This window comes from Trichomycterus rosablanca, chromosome 1, assembly GCF_030014385.1.
Source record: "Trichomycterus rosablanca isolate fTriRos1 chromosome 1, fTriRos1.hap1, whole genome shotgun sequence".
NCBI lineage: Eukaryota > Metazoa > Chordata > Actinopteri > Siluriformes > Trichomycteridae > Trichomycterus > Trichomycterus rosablanca.
The window spans coordinates 12,613,491-12,628,162 of NC_085988.1; the positions used below are offsets into that span (position 1 = coordinate 12,613,491).

The following is a 14,672-nucleotide window of genomic DNA, read 5'->3' on the forward strand; positions in this document are numbered from 1 at the left end:
TCTTATTAGGAGACCTACGGTAGCTGGTGAATGCACCCCGAGTTCCCAGCGAAGTAGGTCTTACAGAGCAAGGCAAACAAAGGCCTTAAGTGGCAGGAGGACCAATTAGGGCTGATCACCCGCAGCTGTCAAGCTGGCTATTTAAGCCAGCTCTGCACAGCGGCGGGTGTCGCACCTTTTGTTTGTTTCCCTGATCTTATGTGGCTGCTCGTCCACGCTCCTTTCCTAGGTAAAACGGTATCCCCTGGTGGCATGCGCCATTCGGGTGTGTAGACTGCAAGGTCGAGGTAACCGTTCGTTATTGTCCCTATTAGGATTAGCGTGGTGCGACGCCGTGCAGCCCTCGCGCTGCTTTTGTTTATGCGTTTAGCATTAGCGGTGCTGCTGTACATCAAGCGTGTCCGCTTGGTACAGCAACCGCACATCCTTTTAGATCCAACCCGAAAATTGGATTCCTGAACCGCTGGGTGGCGACACCGCTAAGCTTTCGGTTCTCGCGCAGCATTCACCGGTTCGAATCCGCACTCGCAGTTGGTGTATCTAACTCTGTTATTTCTCTTTTTTAGATCGGCGTACTTCAGCTGCGAACCTCAGCAAAGCAGACGCCGGTCGCGTTCTATCCTAGCCTTCCGCTGTGCTGGGGCTAGTGATTGCCGGGAGTAATCTACTCCCGTGTTTTGACACTGTAGCGCCTAAAGCGCTCCCCGTCTCTTATTTACCCGCGCCACAATAGCGCGGAGACAACGCACCCGGCTCGTACCGAGACGACCGGGGTTCGCTTCCCACGTCGTTATTTTCCCTTTTTGGGTTTTTCTTTTCCCAGCAGTTCTGCGGCACCATCGGACTTTCCGATTGGGTTTTTGTTTCTCATTTTTTCTCTGTTTTTGTTTATTTCTAATTAAAAATAAAATATCATTTTGATTTTGAATTCTGCATTTGAGTCCTCCTTTCTCCACGTAACAGAAAGGTGCGACCACTCATGGACTCAGCAGAACCCACAACCGTTTCCGACGTGTTACGCCACCAAGGGGTGGCGTTGGGCAGGCATGAGGTAGCCCTCACCGAGTTGGTGCAGCGCGTAGCCGCGCTCGCCCAACAAGTGCCCATCTCGGGGCCCACTCCTAGTCCCGCTGCTCACTCTAGGGAGTCTGTAATCCGTGACACGCCCATTCCTCCTCCTGAGAGATACTCGGGAGAAGCGAAGAAGTGCCGCGGATTTCTCCTCCAATGCTCGTTAGCGTTTGAGCTACAGCCGTCTCGCTACCCCACAGAACGTTCTAAGGTGGCCTATATCATTTCCCTTCTCACTGGGAGGGCATTGGAATGGGCTACCGCTCTTTGGGAGCAAGACGCTCCTGAATGTTCGTCTGAAAGCTCCTTTAAGGAGGCTCTTAAGGAGAAATTTTTTCACCCTGCGGGGGGCCAAGAGGTGGGTCCACGCCTTCTCGAACTCACCCAAGGTGGTCGCTCAGTAGCAGACTACGTGATTGAGTTTCGAACGCTAGCAGCAGAGTGTGGTTGGGATGAAGGGGCCCTTACCGCTATTTTCCATCGCGGTCTTTCCAGTAAGGTAAAGGACGAGCTGGCCACTAGAGATCCTCCTACCACCCTTAAGGCCTTTTACACACTGGCCACGTCCATAGACACCCGGCTTCGCCAGCGAGCGCGGGAACGGGGTTCCTGTCCTCCGTTTGCTCGCTCGTTGGTCCCTCCTAGCTCCCCTCCGCACAATCCCGATCCCGAACCCATGCAATTGGGGTCGACACGACCTGACGCCCCTCAGGCGTCAGGTTCCCACTCCAGACCCCGCCGACCATTAAACTAGTAGGCCGCTCTCGAACCAGGGAATCGAGAGAGGGCCAAACTAGCATCCCTGGTCAGGGCCTGTTTTTATCGGCCCGATTGTCTTGGGGCTCGGGAAATACAAACCTCAAGGTTTGTGTCGATTCGGGAGCGGTAGAGAGCTTCATTGACATCGATCTGGTACGCAGGCTGGGGATAGAGGTCCAGCCGCTAACCAAGCCGGTCTCGGTCCATGCTGTTGATGGTCGAGCCGTAGCGGGCAGCCCGATTACCCATCGGACGCAGCCCTTGACGTTGCGTCTGAAGGACCACGAGGAACGGATCACCTTCTTAGTGACTCACGTTCCTCACCTCCAGGTGGTCCTGGGATTTTCGTGGTTGCAAAGACACAACCCCCAGATCGACTGGGCCACCGGGTCAATCTTCATTTGGGGAACACGGTGTAGAGATTCGTGCTTGCTTCAGGCCGGCACGAATCTCAACCCGCCAGTACCACAAATGGAGACCCCGGATTTGGCCACAGTTCCTCCTGTGTACCATGATCTTCAGGAGGTTTTTAGCAAGTCCAGGGCGCGGGACTTGCCCCCCCCACAGACCGTTCGACTGCGCCATAAACTTGTTGCCCGGCACTACCCCTCCTAGGGGGCGCCTTTTCTCACTCTCCGGTCCGGAGAAGGTTGCCATGGAGGAGTATGTGCGCGAGGCGCTCAAACAGGGGTTCATTCGTCCTTCTTCCTCCCCGGCCGGGGCGGGGTTCTTTTTTGTTGGTAAGAAGGATGATACATTGCGCCCCTGTGTCGATTATCGCGGTCTAAATGCTATTACGATCAAGGATCGGTACCCGCTGCCGCTGATGGCCACGGCTTTTGAAGCTCTTCAGCGAGCCTCAATTTTTACAAAGCTCGACTTACGCAGCGCGTACAACCTGATCCGGATCAGGCAGGGGGACGAGTGGAAGACTGCGTTCATTACGCCCACTGGCCACTATGAGTATCTAGTGATGCCCTTTGGGTTAATGAATGCCCCCGCAGTCTTCCAGAGATTCATCAATGAGGTCCTACGGGAGACCCTTGATAAGTTCGTCTACGTTTATCTAGACGATATTCTCATTTTTAGCCGATCCATCGACGAACATATAGGGCATGTCCGACGGGTTCTCCAGCTCTTGCTCGAACACCATCTTTTCGTCAAGCTGGAGAAGTCCGTCTTTCACGCCCCTTCGGTTTCGTTCCTAGGGTTCATAGTGTCACAGGGCACCCTTCGCATGGATCCGGCTAAAATTAAAGCTGTGGAGAGCTGGCCAACTCCAAGTTCTGTTCGCCAAATGCAAAGGTTTTTGGGCTTTGCAAACTTTTTTAGGCGATTTATCAAGAACTTTAGCACTATCGCCGCGCCACTAACAGCCCTTACTGGTAAGGGGCCCTTTAAATGGTCAGTGCAGGCCCAACAAGCCTTTGACAGACTGAAAGCTCTCTTGACAACTGCTCCTGTTTTGCAGTTGCCTGACCCTGAGGAGCCATTCGTGGTCGAAGTGGATGCCTCTGAGGTTGGGGTTGGGGCAGTATTGTCCCAGAGAGTGGGGCCAGGAAAGAAGCTGCATCCGTGTGCCTTCTTTTCGCACCGCCTGATTCCGGCTGAGCGGAATTACCCGGTCGGAGACAGGGAACTTCTAGCCATTAAGTTGGCTTTAGATGAGTGGCGACACTGGCTCGAGGGAGCCAAACAACCTTTTCTTGTCTGGACTGATCACAAGAACTTGTCATTCATCCAGCAAGTCAAAAGGATGAACTCGCGTCAGGCACGGTGGTCCTTATTTTTCGGTAGGTTCCATTTTACGCTGTCGTATAGACCGGGGTCCAAGAATGCTAAACCGGATGCCCTGTCTAGACAGTGGGAACCAACCAGGCCAGAGACCGAGCCTGATCCCGTGATTCCCTCGACCCAGATAGCTGCCCCAGTCACCTGGGGCATTTCAAAGGTCATACGGGACGCCCAAAGGGCCGAACCCGACCCCGGTAGGGGACCTCCTGACAGGCTGTATGTACCTACTACTGTACGGCGTCAGGTTTTCGAGTGGGCTCATGCCTCTCCTTTTGCGGCGCACCCAGGCGTGACTAAGTCCCTGGTTTTGCTGCGCCGAAGATTTTGGTGGCCGGGGATGGAGAATCAGGTACGTGACTTCGTCCGTGCCTGTACTGTGTGCGCTCTGAATAAGAGCCCCAGAGAGCGCCCACGAGGCCTTCTCCATCCGTTGCCGATACCTTCAAGACCGTGGTCCCATATTGCTCTAGACTTTGTGACAGGCTTGCCAAAGTCTAGAGGGTTCACAGCGGTGTTGGTAATTGTCGACCGGTTCACCAAGTCTTGCCTGTTTGTCCCTCTGCCCAAGCTACCATCCGCCATGGGCACTGCGCAGATCATCCTGCAACATGTGGTGAGAGCGCATGGGGTCCCATCAGACATTGTGTCTGATCGGGGCCCGCAGTTTGTAAGCCAGTGCTGGCGGGCCTTCTGCCAACTCATTGGTGCTAAGGCCAGCTTATCCTCGGGGTATCACCCCGAGTCGAATGGGCAATCGGAAAGGCTCATCCAGGATCTGAGCAAGATGCTCAGGTGCCTGACGGCAGGGAATCCGGCCACGTGGTCGGATAAATTATTGTGGGCTGAATTTGCTCACAATACCCTGCATCACTCGGCGATAGGAATGTCACCGTTTGAAGCTCAGTTCGGGTACCCTCCTCCGCTCTTTCCTGAGCAGGAGCAGCAAGTAGCGGTCCCGTCTGTACAGCTTCATGTCCGCCGCTGCCGCGCCGCCTGGCGTAAAGCAAGGCAGGCACTTGTGGCCAATCAGCGCTCCATGAAGCGCACTGCTGACCGCAGGCGGCAGCCGGCTCTCACCTTCCGGCCGGGCCAACGTGTCCTTGTGTCGACGAGGGATCTCCCCGTCAAAGGTGCCCCTCACAAGCTGGCACCCAGGTACATTGGCCCGTTTAAGGTGGTCAGGCGGATCAACCCGGTGACCTATAGGTTGGAGCTTCCTCCCAGGATGAAAGTGCATCCAACCTTTCACGTCTCCCAACTCCGACCATTTATGTGCGGGGGAGTTTTACCCCCTCCCCAGCCTCCCGCCCCTCGTATCATCCAGGGTGCCCCTGCCTTCACTGTCCGCCGCCTGCTGGATTGCAGGAAGGTTCAGGGTAGCACCCAATACTTGGTGGATTGGGAGGGCTACGGCCCTGAGGAACGTTCATGGGTACCGGCTCGGCAGATCCTGGACCCTGAACTGATCCGCGAGTTCCGCCGGAACCGTGCTGCGGGTCTTGGGACCTCAGGAGCTGTCCCAAGAGGAGGGGGTTCTATTAGGAGACCTACGGTAGCTGGTGAATGCACCCCGAGTTCCCAGCGAAGTAGGTCTTACAGAGCAAGGCAAACAAAGGCCTTAAGTGGCAGGAGGACCAATTAGGGCTGATCACCCGCAGCTGTCAAGCTGGCTATTTAAGCCAGCTCTGCACAGCGGCGGGTGTCGCACCTTTTGTTTGTTTCCCTGATCTTATGTGGCTGCTCGTCCACGCTCCTTTCCTAGGTAAAACGGTATCCCCTGGTGGCATGCGCCATTCGGGTGTGTAGACTGCAAGGTCGAGGTAACCGTTCGTTATTGTCCCTATTAGGATTAGCGTGGTGCGACGCCGTGCAGCCCTCGCGCTGCTTTTGTTTATGCGTTTAGCATTAGCGGTGCTGCTGTACATCAAGCGTGTCCGCTTGGTACAGCAACCGCACACCCTTTTAGATCCAACCCGAAAATTGGATTCCTGAACCGCTGGGTGGCGACACCGCTAAGCTTTTGGTTCTCGCGCAGCATTCACCGGTTCGAATCCGCACTCGCAGTTGGTGTATCTAACTCTGTTATTTCTCTTTTTTAGATCGGCGTACTTCAGCTGCGAACCTCAGCAAAGCAGACGCCGGTCGCGTTCTATCCTAGCCTTCCGCTGTGCTGGGGCTAGTGATTGCCGGGAGTAATCTACTCCCGTGTTTTGACACTGTAGCGCCTAAAGCGCTCCCCGTCTCTTATTTACCCGCGCCACAATAGCGCGGAGACAACGCACCCGGCTCGTACCGAGACGACCGGGGTTCGCGTCCCACGTCGTTATTTTCCCTTTTTGGGTTTTTCTTTTCCCAGCAGTTCTGCGGCACCATCGGACTTTCCGATTGGGTTTTTGTTTCTCATTTTTTCTCTGTTTTTGTTTATTTCTAATTAAAAATAAAATATCATTTTGATTTTGAATTCTGCATTTGAGTCCTCCTTTCTCCACGTAACAGATCTGCTTTCTTTACCATGATTTACATCAGCGTGTACATGAGCGCTGCACCACATGAGCTTGTTCTCTGTCAGGATTTGCTCTCTAACCCAAGCCTTTTTTTCTCTGATGGACATTTTTGTGGTTTGGTGCTTCGGTGTAGAGAACAAAACTGGACCTCAGCTGTCACAGACTGTTTATCCTCGGTGTGTACAGATACGCTCTAAATGCTACGTGGGATCATCTAAGATTTCACCAACATGCTGGTACCCAGTTCTACAAATATAAAGGACTAAAATATCCAGTCCTCAGAGCAGTGATGCATGTGGTCTGGAACAGGAGGGGGTCATTTCAGTCGGTCCTGGATGTCTTGTGGATGTTCACACTAATTACAATCCAGTCTAAAAATTGGGATGGTAAGAAAAATGCTAATAAAAACAAATAGTAACAACACAAATATGCACTATATGGTCAAAAGTATTTGGACACCTGACCGTGAGCTTGTTGTTGTTGTTGTGTGTCCAGTTTCAAAAACAAATGGTATTAAAACAGAGTGACCTCTGTGTGATCTTTTTGGCTTTTCACAAGACTTTGAAGTATTTCTGTGGGAATTTGTGCCTGTTCAGTCAAAAGATTACATAGTATATAGTTTTATAGTTTGTATATTTTTGTGTTTAATGTGTACATTGCTTGTATACTGGATTTATACTAGAGAGATACCATCAGCCGGAACCAAATTCCTTGTGTGTATCCACATACTTGGCCAATAAATCTGATTCAATTTAAAGTTCTACTGGTAACACCACTATTCCCAGAACATTTTACTGGACTATGCCACTACACTTCACCTCTACTGATAAACAAACATCATTAGGTCAGGAAAACCATTTACTCACTTTCACACAGGCTCTTCCTCAGCCGGACTCTGATTTTGTCGATGGCATCGAAATCAGTCACGTGGAACACATGAGCGTTTTTGGGTTCAGCTGCGATCTCCTCCAGTTCCTCCTTCAGCGCCTCTCCGATCCCCACAGCAAATATCCTGATGCCGGCCCTGGCTGCAGCGATGGACGGCTCCAGGACGTAGTCCTGACTTCGTCCATCAGTCAGCAATATCGCCACTTTCTCGAACCCCCTCACAGCGGGCCTCGCCCCAGCCCGGAGGTTGAAGATGTTCTTAGTGGTGTAACTGATGGCGTCTCCGGTTTTGGTGTTGCCACCCTTGTAAAGGATGTTTCTGGCCGCCCTCCTGACCTCCTCAAGAGTTTTGTACCTGGCCAGGTTGAACTCGGTGGTGGGAGAGTCGCTGTAGCGCACCACCGCCACGCGGGTCTTGTCCTCGCCGACATCAAAAGACTCCACCAGGTTGGCCACCCACTGACGGATCTTCTCGAAGTTGTCCTTACCCACGCTGGAGGACGTGTCCAGGATAAAGACCAGGTCATAGTGGACATTCTTACATCCTGGAACGTCAATAAATAAAGGTCAGACTTTTTCCAGACATGCAAAATATCTATTTTCGTTGTACTTAAAAGTTTAGACACCCCAACATAAGAAGAGTTTGGGATAAAGGAATTATTAATTCAAGATTCTGAACAGCTCTGCTACCGGTTGGCTGGGCGCCCCCTAGCAGGCACAATCATCAGTGCCCGCATTAGACAAAATTGGCCACTAGTCTGCTGGGTAAGAAAAGACCAGACTGATAAGAGGGCAGGGTCTTTGATGCTATGTAAGGACCCTGGTTAGTAGCCCGAGGTGTCTGTACAGATGTGGAGGAACGTGGAGATCAGTGCGTGACTGTCCATTTGCAAGACTGGCCTCATTGAAGAACGGGTCGGTGGAGGGAGCTATCTGGTACTAACTGGTAGCTTGTAATGGATGCTTGAAGTATTGATCTTACCTGCTCTCTGACCTTCTACCGCATCACTATGCAAGGTCAGGATCAGAACCATCAAGATGAGTGAGATCCTGAACCAAAACCGTCTCTCCATCTCTCGCTCAGCTCGTTTCTCTTTTTTTATACGTTAAATTGAGTAGATCATCAAGCTTTTACACCTGTGAAGAGAAAACATTTTTATGTAGACTAAATATAGTATACATATTTTAGTCATAGTGCATTATGGCAGAAGGATAACATTGTTTGTTTGGATTATTGGTACATTGTTGAACTTGAACACCAGCAGGTTCAAAATCTAAACGACAAGTAGAACCACTAATAAAAATCATAAATAATAAGTGCATCATAAGTCCTTCCGCAACCAATAGTAAGGCCAATAGAAAATACATTTACTTAAAGCTATACCTTTTTATACTTTTTTTTTAACCCCCTTTCACCCTGTTCTTCAATGGTCAGGACCCCCACAGGACGACCACAGAGCAGGTATTATTTAGGTGGTGGATCATTCTCAGCACTGCAGTGACACTGACATGGTGGTGGTGTGTTAGTGTGTGTTGTGCTGGTATGAGTGGATCAGACACAGCAGCGCTGCTGGAGTTTTTAAACACCTCACTGTCACTGCTGGACTGAGAATAGTCCACCAACCAAAAATATCCAGACTACAGCTCCCCGTGGGCAGCATCCTGTGACCACTGATGAAGGTCTAGAAGATGACCAACTCAAACAGCAGCAACAGATGAGCGATCGTCTCTGACTTTACATCTACAAGGTGGACCAACTAGGTAGGAGTGTCTAATAGAGTGGACAGTGAGTGGACACGGTATTTAAAAAAAATTCCAGCAGCGCTGCTGTGTCTGATCCACTCATACCAGCACAACACACACTAACACACCACCACCATGTCAGTGTCACTGCAGTGCTGAGAATGATCCACCACCTAAATAATACCTGCTTTGTGGTGGTCCTGTGAGAGTCCTGATCATTGAGGAACAGCATGAAAGGGGGCTAACAAAGCATGCAGAGAAACAGATGGACTACAGTCAGTAATTGTAGAACTACAAAATGCTTCTATATGGTAAGTGTAGCTGATAAAATGGACAGTGAGTGTAAAAACAAGGAGGTGTTTTTAATGTTATGGCTGATCGTGATTATAGTGATTATATAGTGATTATAACAATCACTATAGAAGCATTATAGAAGCACTCTACAGTACTTCTCTACTGATGCTGACCTCCTAATTGAGCAGAGACGTGACTGACACACACCCCTTCCAAGACGTGTGCAGTAACCGATCGCTTCTTTTCACCTGCACGAGTTCATATGGGGCTCAGTCTTGCACATGGAGAGTCATGTAATTAATTAAATAATTAACTAATTACTTTTAATTGATTGATTGTTAGCTTATAAGATTATAACACATTTTTCTTACATTACGCTGACGCCAGCGTTAGAAGAAAAGAGGAGGTATGCCAGACCCAGATCACTTGACGGACACCCCATTGGGCTTTAACATGGATCTGTATCCACTCTACTATAAAGGTTTTCAACAAGCTTGTAGTTAAAAGAGCACTTGTGGGTTCAGGCTGATGTAAGATGGGAAAGTCTTTCTTGCAATCAATGTTCCAATTCATCATAAAGTGGTTTAACAGGGGTGAGTTTGGGGATTTGTACCGTTCATTAAAATTCCTTTAAAATCTACCTAAAATCTTAAAACTAAAAAGCTAAGCACAAAGCTTCAGTTTTCCAACCCAAATGTATTCGTGTGTTGGGTGAAATTGACCTGGAGGCTTTTCTGATTCATTTCTCTTGTCTGAAGGAACATGATGCTCTTAGGTAAGGTCTGTAGATGCTGGCATTAAAAAAAGAGACACCACACGTCAAATCATCTCTTAGTCATGATAGAACGACCATATCAGTTGTATGGGACATTATTATTATTATTATTTTTAAAGGTGGTCACATATTTTAGCCAGAAATTAAAATTTCTATCAACTTTTGTTGGTAAAACAGCGGTACCGGCGGCTTGATGCTACCTGCATTCACTTGAACAGCCACCGTACAGAGCTCTGAATAAATTTCACTACAGGTTGCTTGAGCGTGTTTGGTAACAGGATAAGTTGCTTTATTTGTTTATTTATAAGTGAAGAACTTTATTATTTTACTGATTGTTAAATGCCTTCATGGTGTCGCTCCACAGTGCCTCAGTGACATGGTTATTAGGTCAATGTCCCATCAAAAGCTCTCAGTTCAGCACACAGGATCATGCTGGCCGTATCGGTCACTCAGCTGCTTTTTCTGATTAGAGCCCTGACCTCTGGAACTCCCTTCCTAATGAACTGAGGGCTCTATCATTTTTAAAACATTGTTATTATTATTATTATAATCATTATTATTGTTATTATTATTTTATTGTAATTATTATTATTTTTATTATTATTATTGTTATTATTATTATTGTTATTATTATTATTATTATTATTGTTATTATTATTATTATTATTGTTGTTGTTATTATTATTATTGTTATTATTATTATTAATGTTATTATTATTTTATTGTAATTATTATTATTATTGTTATTATTGTTGTTGTTATTATTATTATTATTATTATTGCTATTATTATTATTATTGCTATTATTATTAATATTATTATTATTATTAATATTATTATTATTATTATTATCCTCATTAAGATTATTATTATTATTATTATTGTTGTTTTGTTATTATTATTATTACATTTACATTTACATTTTCTGCATTTAGCAGACGCTCTTATCCAGAGTGACTTACAGAAGAGCTTCCATAGTAAACATTTCATTTCTCAATTTTAAGTAAACAACAGTCGAAGAACACAAATCTGCTGAAACCTGTTAGAACCAAAGTGTTTTGAGGTTTTTTTTTTTTTTTTTTTTTTTTTTTTTTGGAAATGGAAAACAAATGTTAGTAAATAAGTACAAGTCAGCTTAAGTGTTTAGTAAAGAGGTGATGAAAGTTTTTAATTGTTTTTTAAAGACAGCAAGAGACTCAGATCACTTGGGTGCTAGAACAGAGAAGACCCTTGATGCTTGTCTTCCTTTAGTCCTGGATGGAGGCTCAAGTCGAGCGAGACTAGTGGCTCCGATAATGATTATTATCATTATTATTATTTTTATTGTTATTATTATTATTGTTATAATAATAATTATTGTTGTTTTCATTATTTTTATTATTATTATTTTTATTTCTTTAGTGGTTATTGTCAATGATCTCGTTGCTGATTTTTGTCTGATCATATCTTGCTTTAGCTTTCAGGTTTAAATTATTCTGATGCCATAAATTGGTCTTGAACACCTCATGTCTGTAGTTCTACGTACAGTTGCTTGTTTCCACTAAAGGTGCCTGAGATACTCTTTTGTTCTAGTTTTATATAAACTTTCATGATTTTGTCTTGTAAGAGAAATAAAAAATCACTTTGTTTAAAAGTTACTGTGATTTTAGAAATCACTTTGAAATACTTTTTTTTTTAATCCTTTTTTATGCAGGTTGATCATAAACTTCCAGACTTGAACTGTGAGGGTAAGTCTGTGCCACTTCAAGTTCTTTAGTTTAACATTTCACATTTACAATGACTTTGGTGTTTTTGAAAATCTGCTTCTGTTATAAACAATTATCACAGAATCTGATCTTTAATTAGAGAGGAAGAGGAGGGGAAACCAAAATATTCCTTTGCTCAGTTTAATAAATAGAAAAAGAAACGTGATGTTTTTGTAAGTTAACGCCCAATCCTGTTTTTGTCGAGGTCTGGTGGACAGAGACAGTGGCTGTTCAGAGGCTGATCAATAGATTAAAGAACTTTAATCAGATTAAAACCTTATAAGAACGTTTATCTGATGTTGGAAGGGTTCAATCTAAAATGGGGGTGGGGTTTGAACTGGTGACCTTTGAAACAGACTTGTACTGGGATTCTTCTTTTCAGTTTCACTCACGTCACGTCACTGTGCCGTCATCACTTTGTGATGGTTGGCTGAACAGATAGGTCAACTTTCTCCAATGCTTTCTGTCTTGTGTCCTTCCATACACCTGTCATAACACTTCCCTAGACGTCGTCATGTGGGCGGCTCGTCATCTACAGTAGCTTCTTTTTCCTGTTCTGGCTGTCTCGTACACTCGCTCAGTGGTGATCATCTTCCTCAGTGAGATTTTCAGCAGTTTTCTGATACGTTTGTTCCCAAAACCCTGAAAAGCATCTTTCTTCTTCTTTATTCAGTGTCCAGGCTTCAGTCCTCGTGTAGCTACTGACCAGGGCTTCTGCCATCACTGTATTTATTATTATTATTATTATTGTTATTATTATTATTATTGTTGTTGTTGTTCTTGTTCTTGTTAGCTTTAAAGCAGACTACACATACAGTACACTGGTGTAAAACCATGTTAAATAAAGTGTCAAGGTCGGATTGTAGGTGAGCGGCTAAGTTATTTTCTTTTGTTATTTTGAATTGAAATATGAAGTAATTTAATTTATCTTTTTATTTATTTTTAACTAAATTTATTTATTTTTCTTTCTTTCTTGTTTTACTTTATTCTTCTTTCTTTCTTTTTTCTTATTAATTTATTTAGTTATTTTTTTTTATTTTTTATTTCAGCCCATATATTTTTTAAGGCAATATTTTCTTTCTTTCTTTCTTTCTCTTTTTCTTTCTTTCTTTCTTTCTTTCTTTCTTTCTTTCTTTCTTTCTTTCTTTCTTTCTTTCTTTCTTTCTTTCTTTCTTTCTTTCTTTATTTATTTATTTATTTATTTATTTATTTTTTCAGCTTATATCCTGTATTTTTAAGGCAATATTTTCTTTTCCTTTTTGCCTTTCTTTTTTATTCTTTTTTTCTTTCTTGTTTATTTATTAATTTGTTTGTTTGATTTTCTTTCTTTCTTTCTTTCTTTCTTTCTTTCTTTCTTTCTTTCTTTCTTTCTTTAGCTAGCTAGCTAGTTAGTTAGTTAGTTCTTTTTTTCAATTTATTTCAGCTCATTTATTTTAAGGCAATATGTTTCTTTCATTCTTTCTTTCTTTCTTTCTTGTTTATTTATTTTAGGTTTTTTTGCAATATTTTTCTTTCTTTTTTCTTTATTTCTTTTTTATTTATTTATTTCTAATTTATTTATTTGTTTGTTGTTTTACTCATATTTTTAAAGTATCAGCTGTTCCAACACATATGACCAGAGCCAGCTAATGCACTATTACAATGCAAAAGTCTGACAATATAACTATAGTAAACTTGTAGAGAATTGCTGTAGAGTAGGTGTAATTCCAGACCGGATCTCTGGAAGCAGGGAGTAAAGTCCAAGAATCATGAAAAGTAGAGGCCTGGGAACTACAGATGAACAAAACAGACCTTCCACTTTATCATCGAGCTCAGATTAAGAAAACAGCCTGGATTTACAACAAGGTGCCAAAAACAAGTAAAAAAAAACCCTGATGAGCACCAGGATGTTTCTGCAAGCTCAGAAAAACTAAACAAGACCAACAACATATAGCAGCTCACAGTGTACGACAGTAATGGTTATACAACCAGCTCAGACTTTAAAATAATATAAATATAAATATATAGTATATAAAAACATCTGGTTACCTGTAACTGAAGCTGAATAAAGAATCTTCAGCTTTAATCACATCCAGTATAAATGAGACGTCAGTGCATCCTCCTGATGTGATGTTGAGTCTGTACAGGTGGAAGTAGCCTCCTCACACACACTCACACACTCTCACACACACACTGAGGATAATCCAGACCTGTGTGTGTGTAGTGAGAAGTTGTGGAGAAGTGGAGGAAACCAGCAGCTTCATTGTACTGGGAGGGTGCAGGAGGTGGAACCTACGTTAGGGTTTAAGATTTCAGTGGGGACGCAGTGACTTGGCGTGCAGGCCCACATCGAGAGAAGTGACTGACGGACGTTCCAAATATAGCCTGAAATACCGGGGTATTTTTATCTGCCTTTAGTCTTCATTCTTTCTCTCCCTGTCGCTCTGCCTCTTTGTTTTAGTGGTGGGTTGGTTGCCACACCCTGCCTGGTTTGCCACACCTGAACTTGAGACCTGCCCTGATGGACTGGACGCTTCCAAATACAGTCAAATAGAAACACGTGTTTTAGTCAGTTTTATTTACTTTCATTAAATACATTCAGTGTAAGTATCCACATCATGTTCAGTTCCGACTTTCAACCTGTACATAATAATAATCAATTATATATATTTAAAACATGAACGATTAATGATGGTTCTGATAAACACCAGTAGTTTAATCTTATAATAATAATTAAAAAAAATACTTTATCAAGAAACTTAAGACCTGCCTGGTGGACTAAACGTTTCTAAATACAGTAAAAGGAAAACTGTTTTTATGCATTTTAATCTTTCTTTCTTTCTTTCTTTCTTCTTTTTCTTTCTTTCTTTTTTTCTTTTTTTCTTTCTTTCTTTTTTTTCTTTCTTTCTTTATGATTTTCTTTCTTTTATTCTTTCTTTCATTCTTTTCTTTTTTTCAATTTTTTATTCTTTCTAATTGTCTTTCTTTTCTTTCTGTCCTTTCTTTGTTTTCCTTCTTTCTTTCTTTCTTTCTTTTTTTTCATAGTTCTTTTTTTTCTTTCTCTCCTTTCATTCTTTGTTTCTTTTTTATTCATTCTTTTCTTTTTTTTTCTTCTTCTTT

General features: G+C 44.0%; 1 protein-coding gene across 1 annotated transcript in view; it reads right to left on the reverse strand.

Annotated features, from left to right (window-relative positions):
- Nucleotides 1-13,761, reverse strand: part of col22a1 (collagen, type XXII, alpha 1) — a 100,262-nt gene extending 86,501 nt beyond the window's left edge. The window contains exons 1-3 of the mRNA XM_062999892.1: nt 13,602-13,761; nt 7,999-8,153; nt 6,995-7,561 (exon numbers count right to left, since the gene is read on the reverse strand). Of these exons, the coding sequence (XP_062855962.1) occupies nt 6,995-7,561; nt 7,999-8,089 (658 nt within the window). The 5' untranslated portion in view covers nt 8,090-8,153; nt 13,602-13,761. The remainder of the gene's footprint in view (nt 1-6,994; nt 7,562-7,998; nt 8,154-13,601) is intronic.
- Nucleotides 13,762-14,672: the final 911 nt, after the last annotated feature.